Consider the following 17,598-nt stretch of genomic DNA (forward strand, 5'->3'; position numbering starts at 1 on the left):
ATATGCAACCTCAAAGTAAATATTTCGTTATTGTTTTTGCATTCAGATTCTAAAAATATTTGTTTAAGGTGGACGTTACGAAACACCTAATATATTTATCAAGTACAGGAAGGTGTGTAGAAAATTACCTGTATAAAGAGTGGTCTTAAATAGAAGAAATTCATGAAACGCAGAAGAAATGTATAAGTTTGTATAAATTATAGACTCATAACACTAAAACTGGCCTTTATTTTAGTTACAAGTATTTTCTTTCTTTTTTTAATGAAATAGGACATTAAATAACATGTTTCCAGAATAAATAGAATTAAATATCATAACAAAAAACACACACAACATAAGGTGGGACTTTTGAAAAAGTGATCAACAATTATACATATGTAAAATATGAACAATGAAGGACAAATAAACAATTGTACAAACAATTTACAAATAAACATGGATTACCCGGTTTTCTTGGTTGATATTAGCAACACAGTTTTCAAATTAAAAAAAAAATTTTTTTCAATTAATTTTGCTAACATTATTGAATGTATTATGTTATTAGCGTGTATTGCTTCTTGTATGTAGGTTTAAAAATTATTTCTATAAATAGCTTCGAAAAAATCTCTTCAAAATTTCTTAAATCCTCAGAGTTTATCAAATGTATTTTTATTTAAAACAGCTTCATAAAAATAAAAATAGGATATAGAAATTTATAGAAAATACAATTTTGCATAGCGAATGTGAATTTTTGAAATTGCTACTATAGTAAATTATTGCTGAAGATATCATATCCTTCATAATTATAGTAAGTTTCAGGGAGCTTTAAGAAGATATTTAGGTTGTTAGATAATAAATAAAATTAAGAAAACATGCATGTGCATCTTTGAGAATTATTTTAAAAGAAATCACTGCTTTGATAATATAATCACTAATACTACAATATTTGTTACGTTACTTTAATTTTGTACCCATTGAAGTTCGTTACCCCCCTGTAACTTTTGAATAGCATCTCCATTACAGTTAAGTGGCGTATAAGAATAATTTATGGTTATGCACTAAAAGAGGAGACAGCTTAAAGCACCACCTAGTTGAAAACTAGGGAGTTATAACTCCTATTTCAAAAACAGTGTGAGATAAATCAAAAAATGTATAATTATAGAGAATCATCAATTTAGTACAAATGGTGTGTGGACATTAATGATGCTGTTATTAATTTTCTTTTTAAGAAAGAAAACTTTCAATGTACAAGTGTTGCCTATACTGTAACATAACAAACCAATCTTAAGATGATAGAAAAACAGCAAGTTAAGACAAGATACCTTTTTCTTCTTAAAATTAAATCTTCTCTTACATTTTGTACACTGAAAGAAAAGAAAAAGATATCTTGGGATAACTATTTTGTTGTTGTTGTTGTTGTCTTAGATACATTTATACATTAGATGTTGTTGTCAATTTACTGTGTAGGAAATTCCAAACTAACAAATATACGTTTCGAACGCTCTAAAAATGCGTTAATAATTATAAAAAGTATATTTTTACTAACTAAATAATGCTCTACAGCTTAATAATTTAGTTCGCCCATTATTTCAAATAATTTAAAGATAAAACTAACTTCACAGTTATCTTCGAGGTGATGCTGTAAGATGTCTTATTTCATAATGCATTGCCACTTTACTATAACTAGATACTAATTTTATTCACATTCACAGGCGTATCATCCGAAAGCTCGAAAAAAAAAGATTTAGACTTTAGAGCGTACACTGCAATAAACAAGAGTAATAAAAAAAAAAAGAAATATGAAATGTGAAAAAAATTATGAAAAGAATAAATAGGTCAGTAAAGATGTTGCATTTCGTCAGACAGCTTCCATGTATGGTACTTTCTGTACAAGCGTCAATATCGCCAAAGCAATACTGGTGCATAATCATATTCATTAACATACATCAATTTGTTTAAATGATTTATAAAAATTGAAATAAAATATACATAAAACCAATATCAACCAAGAGAAGCATTGCAATCCTTGATAATAAACGCTAACAAATTTGTAAGGGAACTCAATGAAGATGTTGGCTGACTTCATTTCTATAAAACATATTTATATGGATGACGCAGTCTCATTGCATAGAGTACTTCACATTATATACATAGCACTGGACTTGCACAATATTAGTTGATATGAGTGGAAGGACTAACACATAAGTCACAAAAAATCGTGTTTTTATTCCTTCAAATGAGTGATAAGAAGTCTTTCACTAATTTGTCCTGTCCTTGTGACACTCTCAATTGATTTATACTTTGGAATTACAGTTTTTTTAAAAAAAAATTTATGTCGGATTGGACAAAATAAGAATCACTTAAATTAATACATTCACAATTTAACAGAAAAAAGTAACAAATAATCACAGTTTCTTGTTATCAAAAATCTTATTCTAGAGAAAATATTTTTCACTTTCTCAACTTTTTTAACTATTAGTTTTAAAATACACATAAACCAATAAATACAATTAAATGTTATTTTCCTTATCATGATATCAAAAAATTGAGCTCTATATACAATAATGTTTTTTTTCTTTCTTAATTTGAACATACATGCGTTAAAGTATAATTAAGTATTTAGTTTCATTTATAAATATATATATAACAGAAATTTTTGAAAAATAAAAATTATTGTCAGGGAAATGAAATAATATATTTTATTAATTTCTGAATAACAGGAAACAAAGCACTATTTTAACAGCTTCAACTGAAGATTATAGCTTTGCACATGGCTTAACATATGTAACAAAACATTAAAAAAAATATTTTTATTGAAAAGAAAGGACACTGCTACATTAAAAAAGCTTTAAAAAAATATCTAAAAATATACTATTATTTTTTTCAGTAAATTAAAATGAATCTAAATGTCAATAAAACAAATAAAAAAAATTTTTGTTTGTTTGTTTTATGTACAATAAGAGTTTAATGATTATTTCATATGATTCATAATAAATTCATTCACTTGTTATTCATAAGAATATAAATATTAAATATAAAAACATATAAAATGAGGTAGCAACTAAAAATGACTAATAGAAAGACAACAGAAAATAGCAACTATGCCACTCCCAATCGAATTGTGACAGCACTATACTAACTTTTTCCCCATATGGAGTTTTAAAAAATTTATTCCATGTCGCTTAAATATATTTGTGTTTATTAAGAAACTTAATTGTTTTGCTTGACTTTCAAATAAAATCCTTTAATTGCAGATCTTTAAACTTAATTTGTACAGCAAAACAAGTTTTCTATATTATTCCTAAAATTAAGATTATCTGTGCTCCAATTTAGTAGAAAAACTTAAGCCCGAATTCGTTAAACTACTTAATAAATTAAGTAGTTTAACGAATATAGTACATGAAACTGATCATTTATTGAACAACAAATCTTTTAACGCTGTAACTTCAAATGCAGTTGAATATAGGACAAGGTTGCCCACAATTTTTTTGTTTTGATAATAAACAAGTAATGATTAAAAGGAAAATTTTTATTTAAATTAGTTGAATCACAATAACTTAGTAGTTTAACTAATTCATTAATTTAATTAATTAGTGAACCATCATTTCAGTTTAGGATAAGCGATGGCCTACAGAATTTGTTTTTCTCTATATCATTCCACGAAAAAACAATTTTAAGACAAAAAACTTTTATGCAGATGTATCGAATTTTACATTCCACAAATCAATGTAATAAAAAGCAAAAGATTTTAAACAAATAGCGTATTTAGACTATCACAATTCATAAAAACAATTTACATGTTTTCAAGCATTCAAACCTACTCTCCACTTAAGACAAAAATCTGACTATTCAATACTGTTTATTATTAAACAGTTAATAATAAGTGGTTCATTAATCATATCTCATATGATTATTAAGTGATATGTATAGCTTAGCTCTTTAAATGTTAGTTGTAATTTCAGTTTAAGGTTGTTAGACCTGGTTGCCCACACAACAAATTTGTTTTCCCCTTTATATATAATAAAAATAAAGTTGTAGCATATTGTAATCAATCTGCTTTGTAGACGTTTTGATTGGCCTGGAAAATTTACATGATAAGATGTACTTTTCCCTCACTGACTTCCATATTTTTTTTATTTTTGTCTTTAGCATAAAATTAATAAAAGTTATTAAGGTACTATTTTCCTATAAAATACTTTTGTATCCCTAATTTAACAGTAATTATCTGTAATATTTCTTTTTCTACCCTGCTATTATTAAGTTTTTGATTGCTTTCTAAATTAAGAGTTAAAAACTAAAAGAGTTGTTTTTTTATAACACCATGGTAATATTACCTTATTACACTACATTTTAAGAAAAACTTATTTGAATCGCCATCAAGACTTATTAACATTTTTACAATTTGTATTAACTTTTTATGTAAATTACATCAATATGCTATTATGAATTACCATTAAAGAGATTTGTTAAATGATTTAGAACTTAACCATCAGTTTCATGCACAGTGTGATGATGCAAACACAAATTGTATTTCATATATCAGCCGGTTTGGTTAAGAAAAAATATTAAATGACTGTTGTGAACTCGCCAAATTAGTTATAACAATAAACCTTTGATTTCAAATGTTATTTTAAATAATGATAACTGAGCAAAATTATTTATGCTCACTAATAGATTTTAATGGAATCATGCTCACTAATAGGTCTTAATGGTAACACGCTCACTAATAGATCTTAATGGAATACTAAGAGAAATGTTTTCACATGGGAAGCCAATGCAAACATAATTCTTATTAGCACATACATAATTGAATAGTTCAAACTTTTGTAGAATAAACTGTTTCATGATAACACTGGCAGCAAACAAAAAAATTATTGCATAGTAATTATTGGGGGTTAGCGAACAAGGGGCAGAGCCTTCTAGTTATTTAATGAAAAACAATGCCTATGTGAAACATTTTTGAACTAACCATAATCAGTAATTAAGTAATCAGTAATAACTAACCATAAATCAGTAATTAAGTAAACTTATTACAATTTCAATATCTGATACGAATGATTTGTTTTCCCTCAATTCAAATATCAGAAATAGGGCTAATTTACAAGTGAATGATTTCCCCCCTTCATGCAATTGAGAGGGCATAGTTGCAAAGCAAGTTTATGCTAGATGAGACAATTCAATTATTGAATGATTGTACCTGAATTTGTTAACCACTCAGCATCAAATGTGCCAATATTATTGAGAAATACATGAATGCTAGAAAATATTTTGTACTAAGCTTAAAAGATATATTTGCTATGTGGGAAGTATAAAAAATGCATAAAAAATTCTTGGTAAAAATATAGCAAACAGGTTTTTGTAGAGCACAAGAGATGGAATATTTTGGTTTCAATTCTCTTGTTTGTTATTGCTCTAGTTTATTGCTGATTGTGAATGGTGCCCTTTCCTGCTATTGAAGTGGTATAATTAGTGAAATAAAATTCCACCATTCTGGTATAAAGGCAGTTACTATGACATTTTGACAATGGAGATTGGGAGAAAAAGGCACCACACAATCTTAAAAAATTGCATAGATATAGAATGCAATTATTTTGCTGAATTGCATGATTATTGACAATTTTAAGGTACATTTAGCATAGAACAAGTGCATTATTATTTAGTTTTTAAACAGTAGCAAATAAAATAAATACGTTTACATTATTTGGAAGTACTTTATTTATATGAATAAAAGGTTATTTGTAAGTACTGTATAATCTATAAAAAGGCTTCATCTAACTTTAAAGTTTTGCATAAGTTAGATTCAAAAGGCTTTATATGCTTGTAACTTTTTATTTAAAAAAAAAGAGGAAAAAAAAAGTGGTGAGTATACCATCACGCAAAAAGCTGTAGCAGCAAGCACGTCATAATTAGAAAGTACAAATTTTCACATGTCGATTCATACACGTCATAATTAAAAAGTACAAATTTTCACATGTCGATTCATATTGTCATATAGTTTGATTGAAAAGACTAAAATCGTAACAGAAATTCATTATTTTGACAAACACATTTTATTCATAGGTCACTTTATCTGAATTTTTTTTATTTATAGTATCTGGAAAATAATATTTACTTTGCAGGCAAAAGATTTGTAGATACAGTATCTGCAAATCAAAAAAAAAAATCATCATAGGCTGGGAAATGTATCCATTATTATTACGAAGTTCATTCACTACATCGCAATTTAACGTTTTAAAAGAAATTTAGCAAACACAATGTGAATACTAGAATAAATAATTATAAACTTTCTTTACTTACACAAAAAATACATTTTTTCACAGATATAAAATACACACGAAAAAATGATCTATGATAATTTTATCAGTGTCAAGAATTAAAATGTCGCACATAAGTTTATAAATATCTAATTCAAGGGAATAAAAATGCAACCAAGTCAACATTTTATCACCGGTAACTATATAAAAAGGGCTAACTTTTTCTAAGAAAGAAATCATTTAATTAAACAAGTATTTAGGAAATGGATAAAATTAGATAACTATTTTACTAATAACTTTCTGATACAGAATGAACAACGGCTAAAAAACAAATAAATAAAACAAAACAATTATGCAGAATAAAGTGGCAACAATTATTTATGATAACTCTTTTGATATCCACAGAAATATCAATTAATAAAAGATTCCAAAAATGTATCACTCTGTTAAAAAGATACGACTCACTTTTAGGACTCACATACCTCTAGATTGTACAAAAATTGAAACATTTCACAAAATTTTAAAAATGTTTTTATGATTCAATTAAGAAACATTTAGGCATTTTATGGAATATTTTTTTATAATTTTTATTAATTGAATTTGATTAAATGATATTTTTTAAATATATAACTAAATAATATAAATTTCTATAAGATCAATAAACTTAGTTAACATACAGTTTGTATGCTTTAAAAAAAATGTTGCTTTTTAATGAAATTCATATCTAATTATAATGATATCTCTAAGAGTAATGATTTTATTAAACAAATTTTTCAAGTTATATTAAGTAATTATTATATTGTACTGAATAGGAATCAAATTAATACCTATAAAATCAATAAATTCAGAAAACTAATTTTTTTTTTAATTCGATTAAATAAATATTTTTTTAATGGTTTTAATACATGCTTTAGTGATTAAAATTAAATGTCAAAATTTCTAAAAGCAAGTAGAAATGATAATTTGATTACAATAAAAATAAAGTGTACTAGCTACAGTAATACTAATTCTATGATAATCATATACTTATCAAAATCAAACAAAATACCTTTTGTTCATTCTGTATCATTAGTATATGAAATTGTTTGAAATATTTATGCTCAACAAAGGGTAAAAACTTAACAATATTTTTGAAATGAATCTTAACCAAATATAAATATATTTCATATAATAGTGCAGACATAAAAATGTGATTTTAATTTTTACCAAAGAAAAGTTTAAATAAAATTTAACAAAATAATCTGAAAGCAAAACGTTTAGATTTCTAATAGCATATTTTTTTCGCTTCAATATATAAATCTAAGCTTGCATTATTATGCTTGGTCCTAATGCAAATACACAACCTACTATTTACAAATAGACAAACATTTACAAAAAATATACAAACATAGTCTGATTAAAACTATGGACTTTCATTGCAAATACAAAATGACACTTACTTCATACAAATAATATTTTATATCTTTGATTACATTTTTTTTTATATATCTTTTTTGTGTAACAACTTATTAAAAGGTACACAAGAAAGATTTAAAGAAATATAGAATTAATTTTGATTATGCATTTTTGGAAACATTTGTATGGAAATAACTTCCCCTGTAATTTATTTAGAGGAAAAATAATTGAAAATTGTCTAAGAAATATTAAAATTTTAAAAAAACGTGATTTAATGAAAATAATGTTGAAATAAGAATAATTTATTAAAGATGTTCTATGAAGCTCTTTAGCCAAGAAGCACAATTTAATTAAGAGGAGAAATGTATGTTGAATGGAAGTGAAAATGTTTGTTCTCAGAATGAAACTATTTGACTGGAGCGCCAGTCGAGAAAAAAATTTCTACCATTCCGTTGTCCACTCCTTGTATTTCATAAGAAAATTGATGCGGAAATTTTAAAGTCAAAAATTTTAAAATATTATTGTTCACTATGCTGCAGTTGGTTGTACAAAAAATTTATTAAAAGAGGACCTTAAAAATTTCATGGGTAAATTAATTTATCCCTTTCTGGAATTACATTTATTTTAATTACTATAAAAAAGAACTTTTAGAAAAGCCATTTTCCCCTTAAAATATCATATAAATGCCAATCATTCCATTTTATTCCTTCTAAACTCCAAATTATTGCTTTTAAAACTATCTATCAAGTAAATATAAACAATTAGGAACACAACTTAAATTATTACATAGTAATTATATAGAATTATTCATTATTAATACATCATTTTTAATATTTTAATGCTAAAGTTTTGGCAACATCATTTCTTCATTTATTTATGTTGTATATTTTTACTCCGTATAATGCTTGTGAAAGAATAACTTCAATATATTTTAACTCCGACAACTTGCTTTGTATTTATTTAGTTAATAAAAAACATTTTCTTACAGAAAAAAGGATTTATGAAAGATTATTGCATAGCTATTAAATAAATTGGGCAACATTTTTTGACAAAGTTTTTGTTTATGAAATCATCATATCTTTTCAAAATTGAATCTGCTATTTTTTAGTTGCAATAATATATGAAAAAATTGAGAATGCAAGCAGTAGTATTAAAGCTGTTTAATTAAAGCATAAGTGGAAAGTTGAAATTAAATTGGAAAGTTTCAAAGAGTTAAGCAGATTTTTTCAAATTTTTTTCGAAAGGTCTAAAATTATTTATTTTAAATAGTTTCAAAAATTGGAAACACCGGAAAAGATATCAATGATTTTATTAAATGTTGTATAATTACAAAATATAAGTGAGATTAAAATTTAAACACCTTTTTTATAGATTTCAATTAAGATTTTCTGAAAATTATTGAGTCTTATTATTATAAATTTGATTAAAAGATAAATTTTTACAGTTTTAAAAAACATTCACAAATTAAAATGTTCTTAATTTTGTAAAAATGTAAACAATTTTGTTCAGTTTATACAAATTAAAAAATTGGAATTTTGAAATAATTTTTAATTAAAGTATTGCCGAAAAATAATTCAATTTACTAGACTTCAATTAATCACAATGCTTTTGAAGCTTTTCAATTTCCTCGATTACCTGTATAAGTACGAAAACACGAATCTACCAGAAAAGGAACTAGTCTCAAATTTCACGCAATGCCCTTCTCTCACTTCCAAAATCGGCAAAAAAGAGGGAGCATGTGACTGAGGAGACTCTAATGTTTGGTGTGAAGAGAGATGGGGAAATCTAACAGCAGATTTCATCTATTTGTATTACAACAAAACAAAACTGTCAAAATCTCGAAGCCCAAGATATATTCTTTACAAATGTATTATATACTATCTAGTCTTAAAAAGTAAAGAAAAAAAAAATAGTTTTAAAAAAATATTAAATTTTTTTTGAAAGATTGTGAATTTGGAAAGGTTTTTAAATACGATGAAAATCAATAAAGCCTAGGAATGGTTTACAACTTTTGCACATTTTTATGAGTTTTAGTTCAAAGAGGAGTAAAAATAGAATAGTTAAAAAAACGGTCACTTTTTAAATATCATAAAATTATATTAAAAACACTTTTATTTTCTCAAAAATTTAGCGTTTTATTATTTTAATATTTTGTGCCATTACTTTAATTAGCACTGACTTAAGGTGAACAAAATTTAACCTAACAGTTACAAATTCACAACAGTTATAAAATTAACATCTAATGTATTAAAAAGCATTATTTCAGATGAGAACAGAGGCCTCGAAGAACATCTTTAATAAAATTAATAGCTAGTAGTTTTCTTTATTAATTTTTAAGTAGAAAAATTCAAAATACACATAAGAGAAAGATATTTGTGCATGTACAGTGTCAATTTGCATCGATGCTTTGTGTACTTTCATTTAAATTGACTGGAAAATTGGCCACAACATAATTCATGGTTGTTTTGTACAAAATAAAATATTAGTGAGGTAGAAACTAGCATTTTGTATGCAACTTAAAATCTGCCTTGTCATTAGAGTAAAAAATATTTTGTCAAACTGAAGTCAAGGCTAAACATTTCTCTGCTTTTGCAGCTTTTCTGAATCTTATTTACTGATTCCATAATTGAGGTTCAATCTATTCAATTCTTCTTTTTGATTCAGCATTTTAAGATGGCATTTTTTATATAGAATTTTAAGTAATGTTTAAATCGCATAAGCATGGTAAGTAATTAATAAATAATGTATTTATTACATAAAAAATTTAAAAACATAATTAAATCAGAAATCTGAAGAAAAAAAATTAAATTCATACTTTTGCACTTAAAAAGAAATATTTAATGCATCTAAAATTCTCTCATAGAAAAGAAATTACACCATTTTTAAAAATAAATACAAAGATAGGAATATTATATGTTAAATCCCCCCAAAACATTTAGATTTGTTATTTTTCAAACAATGCATATAATTAAAAAATAAAAAAAGGGTAAACCACTATCAAAATATAGTTAAAACTCATTTAAACATTTTAAAAATTCCTTATGGTAGCTTAATAAAACATTACAGAATATAGTAGAAAAATATATTGAATTTTAATCAAAATAACTATGTATGAAAATTGAAGGGCCTATTATGAAACAATGAAAAGTAAAATGTGGATATGTTTAGTTTTAGTTATTAAACCAATTTTAAGACTTCACTTTTAAATAACATAAAAAGTCTATAAATAAGCATGAATATACACTGAACATGACAATGAAACATCGTCAAAGTAAAGTAAAGCACTGTCGCAACAACCAGCTGTTGGTCAAGGTCCCACAATTTGCAAAAGCATGATGGTGGCAATGTGGCCAGCATTTTGCAGCAACTCTTACTGAGGAAATTATTGGGGGTCTCACATTATAGCCGAGTGCCTTCACCACTATGCTGTCACAGCTGAAAATGTCGGTAAAAAATTACAATGTTAAATAGATTTTAAAGATTCAAAAAGCATATTTTTTTAACCTTCTTTCGTGGCTTGTCATTGTATCATAAAAAGCTCCTAAAATTATAGTTTAACTAGTTTTTGCAACTAATTATAAAAGAAAAAAAAACTTATTTAGCGTGCGTTAAGATACTTGAAACTAAAATTTTTAAACATAATTTATGCTTAACTATTTTTTAAGCATCAAAAACTGTTGCAAAAAAATGACATAGAAAAAAATAACAATATGAGTATTTATAAAATAAATTGAAAAAAAAAAATGCCATCTTAAAATGATTATCCTTTGGAATATTTTACTGAATAACTCTGTATCCTGTCCTGCAGAACTTCTCAACATAGTAACTGACAGAAGGCAATTTCCTATTGCTCGCCTGGAACAATATTATATAGTGGGACACTGGCCCTGCCTCAGGTCTTCCCCATCTTGTCACTCACACATCAAATCACAGCTTTATGGGAAAATATCATTAACCCGAGTATAAAGTATCCATGTCAAAAACACACAAGGCTGTAGAATATTACAATGGGCTAGCCAAACCTTTCCTTGACTAGGAGCATGAGCTTTTTCTTTCCTTTGTAAGCGGATTTCATATTGTCCACCAGTTGAGCGAACTGGATGTGTCCGTCTTGTGCCAGTAGGAACGTCTCTCTTGCTTTGCCGAGGAACTCAATAAAGTCACCATAATGGCGAGGACTAATGTGCGTCAGACGGGAGTGCGTAGTGTTCACATATGCTGATATGGCAGCCTCCAGAAGCTGACGCAGAGGAGGTTTGTCCAAAGAGAGAGGTTTGATACACCGCCGCTTAGCATCCAGTGTGGCTATACCTGGAGCAGCCATAGAGCAGCGTCTAAGAATGTCAGAAAGCACAGTGGCACATTGCACATTTTTGACAAGGAGGGGAACAAGATTTGTCAGTTCTGATTTGCCCAGAGAGTGGGCAAGAGCACACGCCCAATGAATGTCATTTATGGCAGGGTGATTGTCCTGATTATAGGCAAGGTGGACACCCTTCATGGCCAAAACAGCCAATTTGTAAGCACGGTGAGGGTAGCCCCGGTGTTCCATGTACCGAGCTACCGTGAATAGTTGGGATGAGGTCATGACATTAGTCGTAGCCGCATCCACAACTATCTGATATGCTGCTTCAAAAGCAAAAGGTTCACTTTCACACAGCGTCAGAGCATTGAGAGCACAGTTTGGTGGATCCTTAGTGGCACATTGAAGAGCTAAGGTACGAGCACAACTTGCTAGTTCTTCTTGTTGTCGAAAGTCCAAATTTAGCCGCATTACAGTGGCATGAGACATAACAGTAGTTGCAACCGGACCTGCAAAATTATCAGTCGTAATTAACTCTACATAAAATTTAACTAAATTACAGTAGTTTCCCAATATTGCAGATTTTCACGAGATATATTTTATCTGAAGTTCCGATTCATTGATGCTTATTAAATACAGTAAATTATAAGCAAAGGGTATATTTATAAAGAAAAATAAAAGAATTTTTGAAAAGGAGAATTTAAAAAAAAAAATTTTATGTTTCTTTTTTTTGTAATAAAATAGCAAAAAATAAATATATGTCTATTTTAAATCATTTACAAATTTATATCTATTGTCAACCTAATACCATCCAATCTTTTTCTGCAAAAAATAATGAAAGCAACCATTTTTTCCTGCAATAACTAAAGAAATATGCAGAAGTACACAAAAATTCACCATGTAACACCATAATTACTAAAAGAAATAATAACTGTAAGAAATTGTAGCAACAAATAAATATGTCTTCATACAGATCATTAACAAGAGATCCAATATAAAAAGAGTCACAATAATGAGAGACCACTGTATTATAAAAATAATTAATTAAAAAAATCGTACTTCATCTATTAGTCAGTATTGTGTCTTATTATATTTGTAATATTTTCCTTTTGTTCAGTTGCAGTTGTTATATTACTGGAGGAATTTTTTGATTATTATTATTAAAAGCATTTTAGGTTCCCAATAAATTACTAACATCTATAATACATTTTGAACTTGTTATAGGATCAACATTATCTACTTTTCCTTCGTTTTATTTACAGCTGGATACTTATTACGGAGTTATCTAGACACAGTGAAAAGAGCTTTAAATTTCTTATAAAGTGCAAAGTAAATAAATTATTAACAATCAAGTAAATATGTTAGAGATGGCACGTGTTTTACTGATAGCTTAGGTTTGTGAGATTTATAACACACTAAATAATACATTATTTCAATCAAAACTCACTCTAACTATTCATAACTATAAATACATTGTTTAATACACAAATTTTTAGTAATAATTCTAATAACACAAGATTGTGAGTTCTCCTACACTTGAGATTTCAACTTTTACAGAATATCTCCTGTTTTTAAATATTATTGTTTTACATTATATTTATTGTTTGTTGAGTTAGAACTATTGAAAATGCACTATTTTAAACTTCTGAAAATAAAAAAGAATCAGTCAACAATTATGAAGGCAAATGAAGATAAAAAAATTATCTGAAAAGGAAAAATGCATTAAAATATTCAAAATCAGACTAATAACAATTATAAAACTTAGTTCAAGGATGAAGCAAAAAAAAATTTTTTTTGGTTCAATGACGTAGCTTAATTGATTTGATAATTCGACAGTACATTGAATAGTTATTAAAGTATCATTTATATATATAAAAAATAATCAAAGTTTTTCTTAAACTGGTAAACTAACTAACATTAAATCATAATACATAAAGTTACATATCATAAATTTAAATTATAATGTAAGTAAATAAAACTTCCTGCAAATATATTATAACATAGAAATACGCATATTACATATTAGTTAGAAAAAACAAGTTAACTACAGCATAGATTTTAAAATTANTTTTTTTTTTTTTTTTTTATGTTTCTTTTCTTTGCAATAAAATAACAAAAAATAAATATATGTCCATTTAAAATCATTTACAAATTTATATCTATTGTCAACCTAATACTATCCAATCTTTTCCTGCAAAAAATAATGAAAAAAATGCAACTATTTTTTTCAGCAAAAAATAGTGAAAGCAACCATTTTCTCCTGCAATAACTAAAGAAATCTGTAGAAGTACACAAAAATTCATCATGTAACATCATAATTACTAAAAGAAATAATAACTGCAAGAAATTGTAGGAACAAATAAATATGTCTTCATATAGATCATTAACAAGAGATTCAATAAAAACAGAGCCACAATAATGAGAGACCACTGTATTATAGAAACAATTAATTAAAAAAACCGTACTTTATCTATTACTCAGTGTTGTGTCATATTATATTAGCAACATTTTCCTTCTGTTCAGTTGCTATATTACAGGAGGAATTTTTTGATTATTGTTAAAAGCATTTTAGGTTCCCAATAAATTACTAACATCTATAATACATTTTGAGTTTGTTATAGGATCAACATTTATCTACTTCTCCTTCGTTTTAATTACAGTTGGATACTTATTATGAAGTTATCTAGACACAGTGAAAAGAGTTTCAAATTTCTTATAAAGTGCAAAGAATTATTAATAATTAAGTAAATATGTTAGAGATGGCACAATTTTTTACTGATAGCTCAGGTTTGTGAGATTTATAACACACTAAATAATACATTATTTCAATCAAAATATTCATAACTATAAATACATTGTTTAATATGCAAATTTTTAGTAATAATTCTAATAACACAAGATTGTGAGTTCTCCTATACTTGAGATTTCAACTTTCACAGAATATCTCCTGTTTTTAAATATTATTGTTTTACATTATATTTATTGTTTGTTGAGTTAGAACTATTGAAAATGCACTATTTTAAACTTCTGAAAATAAAAAAGAATCAGTCAACAATTATGAAGGCAAATGAAGATAAAAAAATTATCTGAAAAGGAAAAATGCATTAAAATATTCAAAATCAGACTAATAACAATTATAAAACTTAGTTCAAGGATGAAGCAAAAAAAAATTTTTTTTGGTTCAATGACGTAGCTTAATTGATTTGATAATTCGACAGTACATTGAATAGTTATTAAAGTATCATTTATATATATAAAAAATAATCAAAGTTTTTCTTAAACTGGTAAACTAACTAACATTAAATCATAATACATAAAGTTACATATCATAAATTTAAATTATAATGTAAGTAAATAAAACTTCCTGCAAATATATTATAACATAGAAATACGCATATTACATATTAGTTAGAAAAAACAAGTTAACTACAGCATAGATTTTAAAATTAGCAAAGTTATTAAACAAATGAAAAGAGAAACAAATTTTGTATGTAGCTTTACTAAGAAAAAAAAAGTTTTTCTTTTACACAATACTAAGGGGTACTTAGCCTTTACTTATCTTAAAAGATTATCCTATGTGCAATATTAGCTAAAACAATTCATTAGTATATTCTTCACTATAGAACTCAACCAGTTGAATACATTTTTATTGTTTAGTCTTTACCAAAAATATAAAATGCTTGAAGAGTTGGCATTAGTATTAAAAAATATTGCTAGCAGAAACAGTTAAAAATTTAGTAAGAGACATTACCAGTAGCTTCAGTTGGTGAAAACAGTTGATACCAATTTTGAATGATGGATATAACAGCTTCTAATCCTAGTTCAGTGGCACATGTGACTAACCACCTCACCATCTCTCGCCTCCTCCAGTTTAAGGAGGCCAAAGTCATTCGCATCACCTACAATACAGAATTATAAATGAATAATTCAAAAATATTTTAAATTTCGTTCCCAAAAACAAATGGTTGTTGAATCCATATAATAAATTTGAAGTTCTTAATTTTTTTTTAATAAACTAATAAGCCTATTCAATTACTAGCCATTAACTTATTTGCTTCATTCTTCTTTTTTTATCATTCCTTATTTACTTGTTGTATTCATAGCAATGGTTGCTTACTATTCGTAAAAAATATTAAACGCTGATAGTTCAAGTCTACATTCCTTTTTGTACGGCTAACAAAGATTCGAAAACATAAATTGTACATGATTTTTTATTTTATTCAAAAGTAAGGACTTTAAAAATTTTAAATTCTTTGAAAAATAACGAAAAAATTTAAATGACAATAAATGATTTAAAACAAAAAATAAACCTGAAATTAAAGATGACATAGATTTAGTTAATACTCATTTATTAAAAAAATAAGTACTTATTACAAAACACTGAGTGAGTAAATTCACTACAGATGAAGTTAACTTTGAAATACAGAAATATGATTCAATAAATACCTTAACAAAAATAAATATGCATACATAAATATAATAACAATATTATTTAAAAAAAATACTGACCTGGAGACCAAGCTGAAAAGCTGCATCTAAAAGAGTAGGATGTCTCCCACCCCCATCAGGTGGAACAGCTATACGAAATGCATCTTGGGCAAGTTTGAACAGCTGAGAGGAACTATGAATATTACGTTGAGCTGATTTTAAAACAGTTGGAAGCTTCACAACGTCACCTATTTTAGTAAAATAAATATATAATAATACATACGAACTTATATATATTTTCTGCAAAAATCCAACAGTTATTTGTTCATATTCAAATAATAAACATAGCATTTATCATCGTAAGTTTAGAAAAAGACAATGAAAAGATTTAAACTATTCAAAAACCGGTAAATTTTTAAAATTTTCTAACATTTTTTTAACAAAAAAATAAAATAAAATAATGGAAATTCATTATTAGGATTTCTGGTAGAAATTTTTAAATGTTTAAAATAATTTTAATATTTTACAAAATGTTTAGCATTTAAATCCCAATGAAGAAATATATTTAAATATGTTTGTAAATAGTATTTTCATTTTAAGAAGCTGCAAATTAATTTTTTAATACACACTTATATCTGTTTAAGAAGTAATTTTGAACAATTCATGTTTTACAGTGTAAGAATTTTCTTTTCTTCAAGAAAAATGTCTTAAATGGTTAGATAAACAGCAAAAAAAAAATTTCATAAAAAGGGTCACATTGAAAAAAAAATAAGTAATATTTGAAAAAAAGAATAGATTGAAACAAGTTATTTACTTTTGGCAGCTGAAAGCATGGTAGAGGCTAAAGCACATTGTTGAACTTCTATATGTCCCAAAGTGAACCAACGAGGATAGCGGCTTAGAACAGAAGGATTCAAAGAGGGATTTATGGCAACCTCTTCAGAATCTTCATGATCTTCAAGAATGGGTAACCTGATAAAAGTTATAGAAATTCAGTCATACTGATCATAAATATTTGAAACAAAAAACATAAAATCCCTAGCATAAAATATTTCTCAGACTTCTTATTATTATCATAATAAATAAAATGAAACTTTTTATTGAATTTCTCATAATTTAAAAAAAAAGCTTTATTTTTCATACATAAAAATATATTACTTTTGATAACTATAACAACTTATAATAAAATGTTTCAAAAAATATTTTTATTTGTTCCTTAAAACATTTAAAAAATGAAAA

The 17,598-nt window shown here is 26.1% G+C and overlaps 1 protein-coding gene across 2 annotated transcripts in view; it reads right to left on the minus strand.

Annotated features, from left to right (window-relative positions):
• Positions 1–210: 210 nt before the first annotated feature.
• The window catches only part of LOC107453035 (zinc finger SWIM domain-containing protein 5), a 102,092-nt gene continuing 84,704 nt past the window's right edge, over positions 211–17,598 (minus strand). For both annotated transcript variants that reach the window (XM_043044991.2, XM_043044990.2), the window contains exons 13-16: positions 17,174–17,331; positions 16,441–16,607; positions 15,683–15,830; positions 211–12,440 (exon numbers count right to left, since the gene is read on the minus strand). In XM_043044991.2, the coding sequence (XP_042900925.2) occupies positions 11,641–12,440; positions 15,683–15,830; positions 16,441–16,607; positions 17,174–17,331 (1,273 nt within the window). In that variant the 3' untranslated portion in view covers positions 211–11,640. The remainder of the gene's footprint in view (positions 12,441–15,682; positions 15,831–16,440; positions 16,608–17,173; positions 17,332–17,598) is intronic.

This window comes from Parasteatoda tepidariorum, chromosome 4 (assembly GCF_043381705.1).
Source record: "Parasteatoda tepidariorum isolate YZ-2023 chromosome 4, CAS_Ptep_4.0, whole genome shotgun sequence".
Classification (NCBI taxonomy): Eukaryota; Metazoa; Arthropoda; class Arachnida; order Araneae; family Theridiidae; genus Parasteatoda; species Parasteatoda tepidariorum.